Below are 17,863 nucleotides of genomic sequence, written 5' to 3'. Positions count from 1 at the left end.
GGGAGAAGGAAAAAAGAAAAAGGACGACGAAATATAAGAAAGGAAAGAGAGAGAAGAGAATGAGAGAATGACCGCTACCCAGGCAGAGAGGAAGAACAGGAAACGCAGTTCCTGGGGAGAGGTGGGGGAACAGCAACAACAACAAAAACACCTCGAATAAACTACAAGTTCCTAACGTTTGTAAATTTTGAGTGATAGGCACAAGGAGTTTCTTAAGTTCTTCTCTGGGCTGTTCTGTATTTTTACAATTCCCCCTTTTTAAAAAAAGCTGGGGAAACTGTCACCAAAGTGAGTATTTTTAGTTAAAAAATTCTGTGAACTTAGTTGCAGCCACAATCCTTCCTTAATTCAGTGAATTCGGTTCTCGGTGATTCCAATACCACCACGAGGCACCTCTAGTGAGGCATAGCGGGGCAAGGGTTGGGGAGTAGGTGAGGAAGGGGTGCGTGCCCCTAGGCTGCCTTCACCTCAACCCTGTTGCTTTATAAATGTAAATCCAGTTCTGTTCTGCGGGCCGAGCCCAAAGGCTGAGTGTATGTTTCACACTGGGAGGAGAAGCAGGGCAGAGTGCGATTTCTTATTTCGGAAATGGATGGAAAGGGGAATGAGTGGGCAGGTAATAATCAATACATTAGAAAGATAATCAATAAATGGATAAGCAGGGACAAAAGGAGACAGAGAGAAAGAGAGAGAGGAGGAGAAGGGGGGTTGGAGAGAGAGAGAGAGAGAGAGAGAGAGACACGGAGAAACAGACAGAGAGACCCTCCGACCTTTTCCTAAACGCTTCTGATGCCTCCGGAAAGAAGAGTGACTTTTGCTTCCCTTAACTCACTTTCAGAAACCGCTGGAAGGTGGGAGGGTGGTGATGAGAGGGAAGGGAACACAGCGCCCCCGCTCCCCTCTCCCCACCGACTGCCTCTTGGAAATGGACAGGCAGCCCAAGGTGGTGCAAGGCGGTGACCTTCGCGCCTGGTCTGGCGTGCGGGAACCCCGGGGACCGGGCGGCGACGACCATTGGAGAGCGGGGTCCAGCTGCTGGCGGACGCTTGGTGGAAGGTGTCGCGGGACAGCCGCCTGGACGCCTTCAGGGAGGGCCGGCGAGGCGCCGGGCGTGTGGAGGAAGGGGGGCACTGTCGAAGCCTGCCCCTCTCGGTGGGCGGTAGCCCCCCGGATCACTTCCCTCAGATGTCCCCAGGCCCTGTCCCTGGGCGCAAAGACCGCGCAGCCCGGGGCAGCCCCTCCTCGCCACGCCCAGCGATGGGAAGGTGTGAACGTCGTCTGTGCAACGGAAACAGCTCCATCTGGCCCGCGCAGAACTAGAGCTTCTGGCTGGAACTCCGGCCTTCAATCCGTGCCCCCACTCTTGGGGAAAAATGGTCACTCCTGGAGCAGAGGGGACGGGACGGGAGAGGGGAGACTGAGAAATCTGCCCCTCTAAATGTTCGCGTGCGGAGCCTTCGGGGTGATTCTCAGCATCACTCACGACGTCGCGCAACCCCCTTCCCTCACCCCCCCTCCCCCGCCTCCCTCTCTGTCTTTGGGGGCTCCTATCCCCTCCCCTGAACTCTCACGGCCCAGGTCAGCGCCCACCTTCCGGAACGCCGGACCTGGACCCGGAGGCCAAGCAGGGGTTGAGGGCGACCCCTCAGCACAGAGGTCTAATGACAGGGTCGGGGTAGTGCGGCCCCGAGTGGGCCGCGCCCTGGTGGAAACTTCTGCGGGAAGTGGCCTGACGCTTTCTACCTTACCTGGGCACAACCGCCAGATGCGCGGTTCACAGCATTAAACAACTTAAAAAAAAATTTTAAAAAAGAAAAAAAATCCGGCGACCCCTTTGGACACAGCTTTCCCTTCAGTCGTTTGCTCACCTCAAAATAGTGCTCAGGAGGAAGAAAGCCTGTTCCCCCACTCCACCCCAGAACAACCGGGAGAGGGGAAGAATCCATTTGAATTTGCATGATGAAATATTCAAGCTGACTCTACGTAACCTTTCTAATGGACTTTTTCTTTCAAATATGCATGTGCGTTTAAATGCCTAAAAGACCAATCAAATAAAGAACATGTTGACCTCTCTGGGTTGAGGCCCAGTTTGAGTCAAATTATATAACCTAGCAGCATCAGGAACTCCCCAGCAATGTGGCTCTCAGCTGTCTGAAAAAACGTGACTGCTTTAAGTGAAATAAAACCAGAACAGTAAAAGTGAAATCTAAATCGGCATAAATATTTTGCTTAAAAGAAACTTACCTGTTGGGATAAAACCTCCAACATCTTTTTATGTCATTTCGTTGTTTCGTTTTTCTTGGGGGTGGGGTGGTAGTGGAGTCTATAAAATCCATTCCTAAATAAGTCATGGGATACTGGGAAAATATCTAGGGCCTCCAAATTTCAAAATAAAAGAAAACGCAGGCCCATGCAAAGCCATTTCTGTTATGCCTTTTACAATTCCTCATTTAAAGAGGGATACACACTCACATACACAATTGACTGCTGCCTGGGGAAATGTTAAAATGCATTTAGGGGCCTGGCTAAAGGGAAATGCACTCTAAAAACACAGACACAGTATTCTGTTTTATCTGTTGCAAAAAAAAATGTATTTGATTACTTGAGTAAAATTACAGTATCTCTGTTGTTAGTAAGTATTAAATGTTAAAGAAATTGGACCCCCCCCTTTCCTTTCAACTTTCCAAGAAAGTGCATGTAACAGTCCAATTTTTTTCTTCCATACCTAATACAAAATAAACAAACACTATACCTGCTCTCTTGATCAAGAAGCATTTGCTCTTGTAAGGAACATATGTACATTTGAATGAAAGTGATATTTCTTATTGTATATACAAGAGCATCTACATTTTCTCCACTGAAGGTTGTTCAAGATGCTATACTTAGCAGCATTGTGAAATTCCAGCACACATTTTCTATCGTGAATATACCTACAAGGCAAAATGTTACGTCTCAGTTTCAACTACCAAAACAACACTTGTTTTCTTTTTCTCTAAAGAATTCTGCGTGCTTATTACTGTACAGAAACTTATTAACATTGAAGACGACTCAAGTAAAAAGCACGATACAAATAGCAGTTCAAAATGGAAATGGTTAAATCTACAAAAAAAAAAAAAAAGGTTGAATTTTAGAATAAAAATCAAAAAACCAAACCTTTCAAAGACCCACACTGTTCAGTCTGTACTTTAAGTCTTTTCCTTAAATCTGTTTTGAAAGATTAGACAATGTGTTTGCTGATAAAATTTTCCAGCAGGATCAAAGTGTACATGTATATACAGACTTTATTAGAGATCTAATGCATCACTGAGGCATTGCATCAACACCAGATTCATATTAAACTGGATATAGAAAATAAGTTAATGCCAGATTACAACTGCCTAGCAGGGCAACTTGCAATTGCCATAAATGTTACAGCAAGTTTACAGCACTCTAGTCAATTAGTATTTAGTCCAAAATACAGAAGACCAAAGTTAACGCTTGCATTCTGTTTGCAAAGCAAGGTTATATCACTAATAAATAAGCTTTCTTAGAACTCTAAAGTTGAACAAGGTACAAAAGAATGTCTTCATAATGTTGTAGTTCATAGATCTGGGGAACGTGAAGGAAGGGGCGGGATTGGGGGGGAGGGCAAGGAGTAGGAGGCCACCATAGGTCGCGTTCTGAACAGGAATGAATGCTATGTCTCCAGCCCGAGCTGCTTTAACTCGTGACGATCTCCTTGCTGTCCTCCACGAAGCGGGTGAAGCGGAAGTTGGTTCCGTTCTCACTGCTTGCCATTTTCTCCAGGCCGGCCAGGGGAGCATTGGGCTCTGAGTTCTGGAGCCTCTCCAGGTTTCCTGTCAGCCCACTAATAGGTGAGCTGTTCCCACTGCCGAGGCTTCCAGGAATTGGAGGGATGCCACCATTCTGAATGACGGAGATCTCGTTGGCCTTCATCGCCAGCCCGTTGGAGAGCGCTGCTGCATACTGATTCCAGAAGCTGGAAGGATCCCCACTTCCTGATCTTGCCGCCAAATCCTTCTGGAACATTTCTGGGAACTTGACGGGATTGCCTCCTAGAAATGTCATGGGGCCATCCACAGACAACCGCCGACCCCGTCGTGCAGGGGTGCTATTCCACATGTGAGTGCCCATGTGTACCTGAGATATGGGGAGGGCAGGCAGACAGAGAGAGAGAGGGGGGAAAAAAGAGGAGGGGGAGAGAAGCTTAATAGCTGAATCTGTCTCAACTCATATCCCAAATGTCCACAAAGCAAGTGGCCTAAATGCCTATTCTCATCATGTGATAGACGGTGAAGGCAACAGGAACCATGCATTCCTCCTGTCTAGTAATAACGTGCTCACTCTCCGCAGCCCTGGGCTGTCTCCCCTCTTCCTGGGAAAGGATGCCTTACTTACTCTTTTTTTATTACCCATATTTAGCTTATAATGGCCTCAAGCAAGCCAGGCAGTGGCGGATAGCTCCTTTCAGGGTTAGAATTGTTATGTCCACTCTCATTGCAATGGTAAGTATTGTATCTGACACCCTTTACCCTATAAATGTCCTTTTCAGATGGGAAGAAGGTATCCCTCCCTGACTGCCCATTGGAGGGCCTGCGTATGGAGAGAAAAGCCAGAAAGTAATTATTCATCTCACAGTACTGGGAGCAATCTCCAGAGAAATACTCTGTCAACAGAAAAATGTACATACTAAGAGCACTCAACTGTTGCTCTAGAACTTAAGCATATTTGCTTTATTTCCAACACATATCAGTAGGAAATGCTGTATAATCAATGATCATAATGCCCATTAGCAGAGCAGTGACGTTATTGTTTTTAGACAAACAAACCATGCTGGACTGCATAGTTATGAAAAATAGATGCAAACGCCGAGAGCCCTAATTATTAAGTGATACGGGCAGCACACAGGCCACATGGAGGTCTTTAATCAATATCCCATGGTAACGCCAGGCTGTCTTCCTTGGTAGGTAAAGCAATTCATTTGGTGCACTTAGCAAGACAACACAGAGGCCGCTCCTTCGCTTAGGTACCAAATTATTCAATGTGCACTGACATTCAGTGAGCTGCAGCTTGCCCTTGTCCCTGCCACGATCCTGACCCTCCCAGGCACCCTCATTTCTCCCCCATCAACCATGTGCAGCAGGTTCCCTTGCAAGAGCTCTCTCCCTGAATATCTGGGCTGATGACTCTGGGGGCATGCACTATAGATAATCAATGGCAGTGGGACAGGGTTGATGGAGTGGGTATGGTGCAGACAGAGCAAGATACCTTAAGATTGCCTTTAGTCGTGAAAGCTCTTCCACAAATAGTGCAAGCAAAGGGTTTCTCTCCAGTGTGAGTTCTCTCGTGAATCTGCAGGGCACTCGACGAGGAAAAGGTTTTGCCACATGTGTTGCAGTAGTGCTGCTTGGGAGTTCTCCTGGGCAGAGCAGGGAGCAGAACTGGGGATGTGGCAGAGGAAGACAGAGGCCCAGACGGGACGTGACTGGTGGGGGTGTCCTTACTGTCCTGAGGAGAAATATGCACGAAGCCGTTGACCTCTGTTTTGATGAGAGATGACAACGAGTTGGCGGGAATCACCGCCGAGTTCTGATTGGGGCCAAGGTTGGAACTGGGCTCAAAGAGCTGGGATGGCAGATCTCGCATCTGATGTGTCAACATGTGCTGCTTCAAATTACCCTTTGTGGAAAAGCCACGATTGCAAACTGTGCAAATAAATGGTCTCTCTTTGGTATGACTTCTATAGTGAATGTCCAAGGCACTCTGACAAGCAAATGTTTTGCCACAAATGTCACAAGCAGTGTTTTTAAATTTACCCCGGTCTCTAAAAGGGAAGAGGATCCCCAAAGAATCTTCTTTGATGATTTTCTCTGCGTGACTAGATGTCAAATCCAAAGCCCCACCATTCACTGGGGTGGGAGACAAACCATTGGCAAACTCACTCGGGACCGCTCTCTGTGGTTTCTCCTCAACGCTGGGTGACTTGTGGAACTCCTGGGTGCTGTTGGACGGGGACAGAGCCTGCATGGAAGAGGTAGACTCTGAGATGGCTGGGCTGCCAGCACTTTGGCTCTCCATGTCACCACCCACTGAGGATGAATCATTGGTCAGGACATCCCCCTCGACCGACCCATTCTCCACTGACTTCAGGCTGGCCTGCAGCTGCTCTGCCAGGCCAGCATTGATCATCTTCATCTGATTTTCCAAAGCAGCGATGCTCGACATCTCGAGGGGCAAAGGCGAAGAGGATAAGCTGTCTTGGGAGGCGTCTGCAGACTTAGGTGTATCGGGGATGCTGCCCTCAGGACAGTCTTCCATGTTTTCATCGGAGAAGTTGTCTAGGTCATCAAAATTTTTCTCATCGAAGGAACCTGTGTCGGACTCCATGGACTCAGGGTAGCTGTCGGGGACTGGGGTGTTGGGGATCTGGCCTCCCATATGCATTCGGATGTGCTGCTGCAGGACCACAGCGTTCGTGAACTTCTTCTGGCAGATGGGGCAGGAATGCTGGACTCTGAGCGGGGGCATAGCACGATGGACACTGTAGTGGGTTTTAAGATTCCCTTTCGTGGTGAAAGCCCGGCCACAGATCTTACACTTAAAGGGCCTCTCCCCAGTGTGTGTCCTGTAGTGCATTTTCAAGGCGCTCTGGCAGCTGAGAACCCGGTGGCAGATGATGCACTCATTGGGGTCAGTGGCCTTCTTGTCAATGTTTTCTACCAGTTGCTGAAGCTTGGACGTCTCTGATGCCTGGGCTGAGTCCAGGAGTCCCCCAAAAGGAAACTTGGCCTTGAACTGCTCGGACATGAGCGGCAACAAAGGGTTGGTGAAAGTGGTGGCACTGCCCACGGGGCCGCAGTCTGCTGCTGGGGAGCTCAGGGCGCTACTGCTCGCCGTTGGGACTGAGTTGGTGACCATGCCACTCTCTTCGCTTTTGCCACCGGAGGGTGGCAGAGTGGACCCTTCGGCTTCCTCTGGGAGCCCACCTAGGTTTCTTGTGGCTGGCTCAGGGCCCCCGGAGTCACTTTTGACTGAGCCTGGGGGGCTGGTGGCAGAATGGCTGATGGGGATGGGGGCTGGCTCTTCTGTCTTGATGAAGGGTATGAGGCTTGGGAGGGTCGGGGGCAACGGCAGGCCGACTGAAGTGGTCAGAGTAGGCAGGACTGGTTTGGTGTCTAGCCAGCTGGTGACTGGCTTCTCTGGAGGGATGGACATGCCGTATGGGATGCCAGTACTCGTGGGGATATTGTCCAAATGCTCAGGCACAGGATAGGGGTTCATCTGGATATGAGGGTATTTCTCTTTGTGGCGCTGAAAGTGGACTTTCAGATTCCCCTTGGTGGAGAACCTGTTACCGCAGATGTTGCACTTGAACGGCCTCTCTCCGGTATGGGAACGCAAGTGGATCTGCAAGGCACTGTCACTCCCAAAGACCTTCGCGCAGAACCTGCACTTGTGTTTGAAGAATGCCTCATCAGAAGTACTTTTCGCTTCAAAGGCAGTGACATTTGGTGGCTTGCTTTTTCTTTGCTGGGCCAAGGCAGACAAGGAGTTTAAATCCTCTGCAGTTGTTCCAATGTTGGGCAAAGGGCTGGGGAAAACCGAGTTAGCGGGGGCTGGCTGAGGTAGAAGTGGATTAGACGCAGGACTTAATAAACTGCTTATTGCAAAAGCTGGTGAGGACGATGATGAGACCGCTGGGTTGCTGACATGGGAGGCCCCAGCACTTGAAGCCACTTTTTCAGAGGACGGGGTGGTAACTGCCGCTGCCAATATGTTCATACTGGGAGAAGAGCCGCTGTTGGATGGAATGATGGTGTTGCCAGAACTGCTCTGAGGTAGCTGGATTGGGGGTAGCTGTTTCACACCACTAATGCTGGCAGATTGGCTGGCGAGGCTCTGTGCCAATCCAGCTGCTGCTGCCAGCTGCTGAGATAAATGGGAACTTAGCGTGGACAAGGGGTTGGCAGATGTTCGTAAAGTACCTTGAGAAGGACTAGAAGATGTTGGCAAGTCTGCGTTCTGAGAAGCCAACAGCAATATTTGGTGACGAATCTGTTCGATCAATTGCAGCTGGTGGATCTGCTGCTGCTGCAGAGCTAGGAGCTGTTCCATGAGAGCTGGGACGGCCAGCTTGCCCCCAGAGGCCCCACCGCACCTCGCTTCCTGGGAGAACTGGGCCACCGCCACCTTGGTGCTCTGGAGGTTCTCGATGATGACGTTGCTGTTGATCACGGAGAAGTTGCCCAGTGTTGTCAGGTCCCCGAGTTGAGGTAGAGAGGTTGTGATCGCTGAGGTACCTGTGGAGGAGCCGCTGCTGCTGCTGCTGCTGCTGCTGGGGGCGGTACTGCTGTGGCTGCCGCTGGAAGGGCCGCTGCCGCTTTTGTTAGCAACCGGGGCCTCCACCTCCATGGACTCTTCCCTGTCAAGTCCGTTGTGTTCTGAAAGGTCGCTGCAGTCCACTTGATCTGTTTTGTTAACTGTGTCACTCATTTGTTCATCAGGATTATCGGGAGGGGGGCTGGGGGAGAAGGTTTCGGGTGGGGAGGCTGGATTTTCATTTACGATTAAAACTAATTGATTTTTAGTACAGTTCTTCTTGTGGAGCAGAAGATCTGATAATTCGAAGAACTCGGCACAGCACCGGCCACAGACGTGGGCATCCTTGCTCTTAGTAGGGCGACTCGGTTGACCCTTTTCTGTGTCTCCTACAAAGGTCAAAAAGGTGCAGGGTTAGTAAAGGGGCCAGGACACACAGTCACCTATGACTTAAAAAAAAAAAAAAAAAGGCTAATCAATGGTTTTTTACCTGCAAAACTCAAAACTGTAGCCCCTGAAAACCAATCAATATTACCTAAGAACATCCATAATTAATTTTTAAGGGTATGGAGGAATTCTATCCATCCGGTATCTCAGAGAGTCGTGGCCTTCAGATAATTCATCAAAATACAAAATACTACAAATGGGAAACACTGGTGCATGATGAAATTCCATAGCAAAATATTGATTTCCAATCTTTTATACACCTTATTGTCTACTCATCCAGAGAGGGTCTACAAACCATTCTGAGGACTTATTAGGCTCTTGAGTTTCTGTCAACCTTATTCATTTTCAACCGACTCAAAGATATCTGTGACAGTTTGTTCTGTCACTAAACTAATTTGTAGTCATTCAGGTTCCAATCAGTTGTTGACAAGGGGGAAAAAAAATGCATATCATCAAGCTGTAGACTGACAACTTGAAAATCACCTCAAGCCCCTACCTCGAACCTGCGCTAAGTCTGATCCGTGACAAACACACTTTAGTCACATCAGTAACAAATCCTCCAGACCGCTCCTCAAAACTCACTTGAACACAAAAGGAATGGCAACACACACAATGAAGAGAAACACAATGATCATAATCCGTTACAAGGCTTGCCTGGCACCTATATATCACTCCCTGGCATGTTTATTTTTAAAATTAAAGATGTAACTCCGGCTACCATTCCACTAATCAAAGAATATATGCCACTGTGCTCCGAATGGCAACATTATGCCTCTAAATATTTCATCAAAAGTGCTCTCTATGTCTATAAAATCTGGCACAAGATTTACATTTCTGATTAAACATCAACTTCAAGAAGGATGTGCAGTTGAAAAGTGCTCCCATCTCCTAAGAAATAATTCTTGGTTTAGAGTTTGAAATGCTTTGCAGCTCTCCTTGTCTGAATGCCTTTAAAAACAGTTTGCTCTTAACTGTTAACAATTGTTTAACAGATTGTCCTGAATCTTTTATTATAAAAATCCCTTTATTTCATGTTTGTTTCCATTGGTTGCTCAGATGTCTTCTCACTAAGATCCATTTGTAAATTAAACAGAAAAATCTCTAACTCCAAGCTAACATCCTATTCAAAGACAGGATGGCTTCCCATTGTTTGCCCAGCATGGGGAACACCAACTTCTGTTGTATAAATGGTGTGTGGTCATCTAAGAAGGCTGTGGAAAAAAAAAAAAAAAAACTGTTTAATTCAAGGATTACCTCCCTGCATGCTTTTCTGCAGAACTGAATCAGATAATAGGTAGTTTCCATGACTTCCAAATTGAATCTCCCAGAAAACTTGCATAAAACAAAGTAATTGCAGATATGAATAAATGTAAAATCAAAATGCTGCTTTTTTCAGTAAACTTAAAGTCCATTGGAAAGTGTCAGCTGTTTGCCTTTTTGTAGTAAATATTTTTAAAAACTTGACTAGTTTTGCATTCCAGAAAATAAAATTAATACCTAAATACTAACTTCTGGAAATTCCTTAACTCTATTTGCCTTGAGTGATGCCGAAGTTGATTAGAATCCCTGGTGAAGTATGCCAAATGTACGCACACTTTATTCACTGGGAGTGTTATTTGAGTAGCTAAGTTATACTTAACAAGCCAGCTTTCCTAATACCCATCTTTTAATCTCCACAAGGGTATAGTGCAAAATGCATTAACACCACCAAACAAATCTTAGTTGTAGCAGAAAATACCAATAATGATTTGGTTTTAATTTAATGTTTAATCATCCTAATTGGCACTGGATTCCTATGCACATGGAAGGTGCTGTTTTAAGCACTTTCTGCTTCTCCCCCTGCCTTAAAATCATATAAACAAAATATTAGATGAAATTTGCTAAAGTTATGTTGCTTAACTTGGGACAAAAATAATGTGACAAAAAATTCTCTTTAAAGCTTCTTATTTTGACAACCAATTTTAAATGATGCATCCATTTCAGATGCTTATTTTAAACTAGGAAATGCAATTCCTAATATATTCAACAGAAATGTTATTTCTTTCTCTTTGCACATTTCCATATGTAATGGTTATGTTTCCATCTACTTTTACAGCCAATTATGAAGGAACAAAAGCTATTCTGTTTGTTCACACATTTTCAACAAAATGCATTAAAACTATTATGTCAGCATGTTCTATTAAGCTCTGCATTCAGTGGAAAATACTTTTCAACCAGCTCACATTTATCAAAACATAAAGCCACTTTAAAACACAGTTTTGCTTGGTCAGCTGGGCTTAGACAAATAATGACAGATTCAGAACTAAATAACTAGCAAGGGAAATCAGAAAACTGACTTCATCAATTGTACACATTACAATGTAGTTGCTTCAAATATTTAGCACATCTGTGCTCACGATTAAAAGAGATTTTAATTCTTTATAACTTGCAAACATCTGATATTCTCATAATAAATAGAGAAAGTAAAAGGCAGGTTACTTTATAGGATTTAGCTGATTATTACTTTCCTGCACTCGAATTCTGCATTTGTGCTGCCTCAAGACTCACTTGAGAATTTTCAAGTGTTTCAACCTGAACATTTTTATATTTAGGATTGTGCTAACTGGATGGAAAATATAGATGTTTAAAAATAAATGCCTGCCTGCTTTTAAGAGACTGTGTTAAAAAGTTGCCCATATTTTAGCTTAGGTTTTCACAACATTTTTAATAAGCTGATATTTGATCTCACTGTAGAGTGAACTAATTTTATTTCCTGATGTTTATGAACACCCCCATGCCCCCAAAATACTGGTATCTATTTTGATTTATTTCAAAAGCAGGTGTCGCTACACTGTAATAATTCTTAACTTTAAATCTATCTGCATTCGGAACAAAACTCCAAGGAAGCAGTCTTTTATTTAAAAAAAAAAAAAAAAAGACAAAACATGAGGACTAGTTGGACTCTTTACCAAAGGGAATATTTTAAGTTGTAGTAAGATACACATGCACACACACATTCTCTCTCTCTCTCTCTCTCTCTCTCTCACACACACACACACACACACACACACACACACACACGAACAGTTCTAATTCATTTTTCTGATTGTCTGCTATCTTGTATCTCTCTCAGTAATCTGTTACACAGGATTGCAACTGGTGACCCCATTATAGTAAATACAGTTGCCTTGTTCCTTGTACTATGGTGAAAATAACATTCTTGTTCCTTTTCTGTGGATTTTGCATGCAGATTAATTTTGTAAGCAACCCTAGTCAGATACCAAAATTTAAGAAGCAGTGGTTTTCTAAGTATGTACACACAAACAGATATTTGGAATTTTCTGGGCCTTTTGGTCGGGGTGGGGGGAAGAGTGATCTTATACCTCCACCAAATTTATATTAAAATCCTAGATGCTTTAGTTCCTGTTGTACTTTTTAGTTACTTGGTGCCTAATTCAAATCTGTCAGTTTTTCATCCTCTGAACCAAACTGCAGAATCGGAAGCAGAAAATTCAAGTGTTCTACCATATCTGTCTACTGAGAAAATAAAAATAAAACTATGCCCCACACAGAAAGGTTTAGCCAGCCAGGAAAGGAAAAAAACAAAACAAAAAACAAACACAACCACCTTACTCTACCAGATTTAGTTTTCTTTTTTGGAGCTCTTCAGAAAGACACTTCACTGTACTTCCCATTATGTTAAAATTGCATTTACATTTCTTAATAGAATTGCTCATGACAGTGGTTTTGGAGTCCTTAATTTTAACAGCCTGTTCCTTTTCTTATCACAAACATATTTGATTGATTGGTCTTTTATCTTTTTTTTTTTTTTTTTTTCTGCACCGACCTGGGAAAAGTCTGAATCCAAATGTCCAACTTAAGATTCCAAAGAAATTTTAAACACTACGACATATGCTGTGCATATTTTCTGTGATGTCTAAAGTTTCCTCGATGTGATATGCCACCAAATGACAAATTTCCTGGTACCCTCCAAGTTCACTCACTGTTCTGACCGGGATTAGCGTATTCTCTAGTGGAAGAATACAAGTGAAATCTCTGAAAAAATAACATGGACGAGGCATTGCTTTTAAAATAGTGATCCAAGCCCACCTAATGTACACAATAAATGAAAGGGGGAAATGTCTTTCCCATGGATGAATCAAACTGAACACTAGATGGGGTTCCAGTTGCAAGGGTTTGTTCAAAAACTTCTTTGTGGCTTTCCTATTGCAGTGACGCGTAAAAAAGAGACTCCTTAAGGCAAGATCTAAACTTTGACTACATAAACATTGGCAAAGGCACAAGAAACTAAATCCCTGTTGTTTGAGGGTAAAACTGAGCTATGGGAACTACCTGTCAATCTTCCCCTTCGGGGGTCTGGCATCTGAGGGTGACAGGGGAATAAGGTTAGGAAAAGAAGTCAAGCTGATAAGGTGAAACTAAAATAAACTACTAACTTCCTGCTAAGTGACTAGCAGGATTCAATTTGGGGGTCACTGGGAAGATACTGAAGGACATATTATGATCTGGACCTTGTCACCTTTGCATGGGAGGAGGCTAGCAAAGGTTAAAACAGCTTGACACATCTAGGTTTTCTAAAGCCTGGCACACAAACTTTTTTCTTTTTTGGGGGGAGGAGTGTTAGTTCTTCGGTTAACTTTCCACCTCTTTCGCCAAACTACTTCAGTTTTAATAATCTAAGAATATTTTTGGAATATTCTGGTGCTATCTGCACCAAGAAGTGTCTCAGAAAAACCTAGCTGAGGTTGCAGAAGGAATTTGTTCTGGTTCCTACACAGAGTTTGGCTTTTGACAATTTCAAAAACTTAACCAGTCTGCCTATTTCTGTCCCAGTAAGATCTCTACCACAAAAATGTGGAGTTCTACCTTCTAAAAGTTTCTGTTGGTAAAGACAACTTGCTACCTCCAAAAGTATAAAGAAAGAAAGAGAGCCCCCAAAGAAGAATCTATACATTGGCACTTGTGCCAATGAACTCTAGGGGAAACTTGACGTAAAATAAACTACAAAACATTCAGTATCACATATTCACTTTCACACATAGTACCCTCATGCCTAACTAGACTTTGCTCGTTTGTGTGTTTGTTTTTTAACATTTTACAAAGTATGTGCGGCCTGAAGCAAATCACAAAACACCGGTTTGCATTTTCTCATTCAGAATCTTCCATTATGACAAACTTAAAACAGCTCTGATTAAACATGAATTCTTTCCAACTGCCTTATCTTGCAGGTGTTGGTATTTTTTAAAAAAGCAATTAATTATAGTTCTCGCTAACCTTTTGGGCCCAGAGATCAATGTGTTGCTATGAAGCTGCTCAAAATGAGCAAATTACTTTGGTAAATAATAGAGTTTCATTATTAATATAAATAAGGAATTTTTATGATACTTCATATGATTGTTAGTGTTTTAGCTGCAATTCGTGGTGTTTCATTCTTCCAATATTATCTTTTCCTTGAAAAAACTGAGCACCAAAATACTTTTTAAATAAATGAATGGAGTCTAAATGGGCCATCCATGTAGAAATTACAGGAATCTCAAAAACGCCACCAAAGGAAGAACCCCAACCCGCACACATACAACACACAACTGAAATTCCAATTTATAGTAAAGAACCCACAAATCAAATCATTAGATTCTAATATTCCCTTTCCTCGGAATTATTTACTTGATAAACAATCTTTCCAGTAGCAGTCATATTTCCGCAAGTAATTCAAGACTTGTTGCATATCATTGAGGAGATAAGTCATATTTGCCATAATCTTGGTTTCATAAGAAGCAGAAAAATTACCAAGTTTAGAGTGTTTCTGGCATAGCAGCTGCACACTAAAGTAAAATAAAATACCAGCATCCTGAAATAGACCAAATACTCGGGTTTTTTTTTTTTGTTTTGGTTTTTGTGTTTGTTTTTTGTTTGCACTTGCTTCAGATGAAGCTGTCTGTGTGGCTTCTTAGCATGGTCTGGGTTTTCTTTGTAAGCACACACACACTCAAACACACACAGGCAAGACACACACCACCAAGCAGCCCTCGCTGCTTTCAGCTTTGGGAGCCGCTTCTTCAGGGCTCCTGTAACTTGGGTCTACAAACTTTTCTAGGTCTCACTCTGGGTAGAAGTCATACAATTAGAGGTGCTGGTAAACGAGAAGTGCATGAACTAGATTTAATTTGGTATGTTTCGTATTTCCTCTGTCATATTTCAAAGACAATGTCAAGACGAAAGAAAAAGTAATCATAATGTTTGAAAAGGGGCTTGCCATCTAAAAATGTAACAATGTTTCTTTACGTAAAAAACAAAACCAAACAGAAAACCCAGCTACTCCTAGAAGTAGGGGTTATATGTGGGGAGAAGAATGAGATTGCTGAATTCACTGCAGAAAAGGTGACTTTTAAAAGGTAACCATGAGTTATGTCATGAACTTTCAATGCCATTTATCTCAGAACTACTTCCAAATAAAAAGAACTGGAGTATGTTAGGCCCTCCTGTATGTCCAGCGTTGGGGGAGGATTACTTGTGTACTAATATTATTACAACACACTAAATCCTGAAACCCTATTACAAAATCTACCCTCTAGGCAACTTCTCCCAAACTTATTGTTCAACCATGTAAAAACAGTCATAACCTAAAACCATTACTACTGAAGAAAAAGAGGAGGGGGTGGGGAGAGGTGAGGAAAGAAGGCTGGGAGGGGGTGTTTCCTAGGGAGCCCCTAACAGTTTACCGCTTCTTTAGGACAATGTACCAGCTTTTGGGAAGAAAAAAGAAAGGAAGGAAGAGAAATCAAAAGAAGGAGAGAAAAGAGAAAGGAAGGAAACTTGATGGAGTTAACTAACTTACCTCCAAGCTCAAATAAACTAAACTGAAAAAATTAGTACTAATAAAGAATTATGGTAACAGGTAGTGAACTCCTTTTATACTATTGCTTTATGAGAAGACTTAACTATTAAAAATTCCTGATACAGAAGGCGAAAGGCAAAGATCTAGCACGCATCATTTCTCCTAGAAGGCCGAGACTTTTTTTTTTTTGAAAATGTAGAAAACCAGTACAAATGTACAAAACACACTAGAAAATGCTCTCTTATCTCTAGTTTGCTTTTTTTGTGTACAAACTGTTAACTTGAACAGTTTTCCGGTGCAAAAGGTCTCACCAGAAACTTTAGGAAAGATGGGTGTGGGTGCGGGAAGAAGAAACTAAGCTGAGAAAACCCGGAAAAATACTCGACGCAGCTGCTGCGGCCTTGGGTCATCTCACCTCGATCTACCCCGCGTGCTTGCTTTCGCTTGGGGTGGAAAGCGGGGTTCAGGGGCTCTTTTTCAGCGGACTGAGAAATCGCAGAGGCCATGGGTAAGGATTCAAGCTTGAGGAAATACTGGGGGCCGGGAGGAGGGTTATTGTAAAGCATTTTCTTAATTGATTTCAAGTCCCCCATTTTTTTTACAGGAATCCCAAGTCAGGACTCCCCTTTCCCGACAGCAGGGGTAAAGGGAGCGGGGGTCCCTTCGCTTCACTGTGCCCCAGCTCTACCGAGAGGCAGGCCTCCGGGAAACGAGCCGGGGACCTGGGGGCCCGGGCGGCCGCAGCTTAGTGGGCAGAGGTGCCGATCAGGGGCACGCTTCGGAGCTCTGTCGGGGCCCAGCTCCCTCCTCCACACCCCAAAATGCCGCCTAGGACGTGGGCATCCCGAGCGGCATCCAGAGCCGCTGAGAACCCGCCGAAGTTGCTCCTTGTCCGTTCTCCCGCAGCCGAGAGGCCAGCATCGCGCCGGGACGACCCGGGGACCCGAGCCCGGGCGCCGCTGCATCGCCTCGGGTGCTAGGCCTGGGAGCTTTGAGGCCGGTACAGTGAAACACCTTTAGGAGCAAGGAGGGATTCCAGGTGTCCTCCCTCTGTACCCCAACTCCCTGCCCGGATATCTTCCACTCTTTGCCAAAGCTCCCACACACAAACTTTGTTCTGGACTTGTTCAGCCCCTTGGGGACCCACAGTTGTCGCCTCCATCGGAGAAAGCGAGTGCCCCTGTTTCAGGGGGGATTCCACTCTGGCTGGTCACCCGCAAACCTGAAAAACTATCCTACGACTTCTTCCCCGACCCCCCTGGAAGTAGGGAGCACCACGATCCGCAGAGGGCGCATACCGACCGTAAAGATTTTGGGGGGCAGAGGGTGCAATTGTTGGGGGAAGAGGTGCGGAGATAAACTTTGCGAGCCAGACCCCGACACTTCCCCCGTCCGTTTGCACAGTCTCCAGAACAACTGGCGGCCAGCGGCACTCTCCACCCCGGCCGCGACCCCAGCAGGTCAGGCGCGGGCGCCCCGACACCAGTCCCCATCTTCTTGCAGCTCTGAACCTCCAAAGGCACCCCGTTCTAGCGCGGGTCGAGGGGGAGTGTGCGCGTGGGGCGGGGAGGGGGGGTGCAGCGAGCTCCCCCACGCTCGGAGTTCAGCCCAGCGCCCGAAGTAAACTTCCTTCCCGCTGGCAGCAGGGCCGGGAGGCGGAGGTCGGGCCGGGGGCCCCGGGGCGCGGCGCGGGGAGCGCCAGGGGCCCCTTGCGGTCCGGCGGGGACGACCTCCGCCCGCACCCACGCCTCATGGGGCTCCCGGGTCCCGGCGGTGGCTGCGATCCCCGGAAAAGCCGGGACGGAGAAGCCAGGCCGGCATGCCCGCCCTCCTTCCCCCGGGAGGACCCAGCAACTCCGGAAAGATCCTGCCGGGAGATGTGCTCGCTTTCGCCGGGGCAGCGGGGGAAAGCCCAGCAAAGGCAAATTGAAAATTAAAAAGAAAAAAAAAAATTACGCCGAGTGGAAGAAGCAATCGGGGCCGCGGCGGCGGCGAGGTAGGGGGCGCGGGGGCCAGCCGCGTGTGCGTGGGTCCGAGTGTGCGTGAATGTGAGTGTGTGTGTGTGTGTCCACGGCGCGGGCCGGAGCACTCACCATCTCGCCGGGGGAGCGAGGCCACTTCGGGGTCGGATTGGAAATGTTGAGGCTTCGCTTGCTTCCTCCGCGACATGCTGGCTCAAACATCAGCTGGGGCAGAATAAAAAATTACTAAAAAAAAATCTTCTCAAAATTACGGAAATCGAGCGGCGGCGGCGGCGGCGGC

The 17,863-nt window shown here is 45.6% G+C and overlaps 1 protein-coding gene across 3 annotated transcripts in view; it reads right to left on the bottom strand.

The window, feature by feature from the left end:
- Positions 1–2,555: 2,555 nt before the first annotated feature.
- Positions 2,556–17,863, bottom strand: part of SALL1 (spalt-like transcription factor 1) — a 21,453-nt gene continuing 6,145 nt past the window's right edge. Inside the window, exons 2-4 of one of the 3 annotated variants that reach the window (XM_011988640.1) lie at positions 17,695–17,787; positions 5,269–8,708; positions 2,556–4,140 (exon numbers count right to left, since the gene is read on the bottom strand). In XM_011988640.1, the coding sequence (XP_011844030.1) occupies positions 3,700–4,140; positions 5,269–8,708; positions 17,695–17,770 (3,957 nt within the window). In that variant the 5' untranslated portion in view covers positions 17,771–17,787 and the 3' untranslated portion in view covers positions 2,556–3,699. Of the gene's footprint in view, positions 4,141–5,268; positions 8,709–16,903; positions 17,115–17,694; positions 17,808–17,863 lie in introns of those variants that run through there. The other 2 variants (XM_011988639.1, XM_011988641.1) reach the window with 2 other exon arrangements.

This window comes from Mandrillus leucophaeus, unplaced genomic scaffold, assembly GCF_000951045.1.
Source record: "Mandrillus leucophaeus isolate KB7577 unplaced genomic scaffold, Mleu.le_1.0 Scaffold333, whole genome shotgun sequence".
NCBI lineage: Eukaryota > Metazoa > Chordata > Mammalia > Primates > Cercopithecidae > Mandrillus > Mandrillus leucophaeus.
The sequence above is the reverse complement of the archived record's forward strand: the minus strand, read 5'-3'. Positions and strand labels throughout refer to the sequence as shown.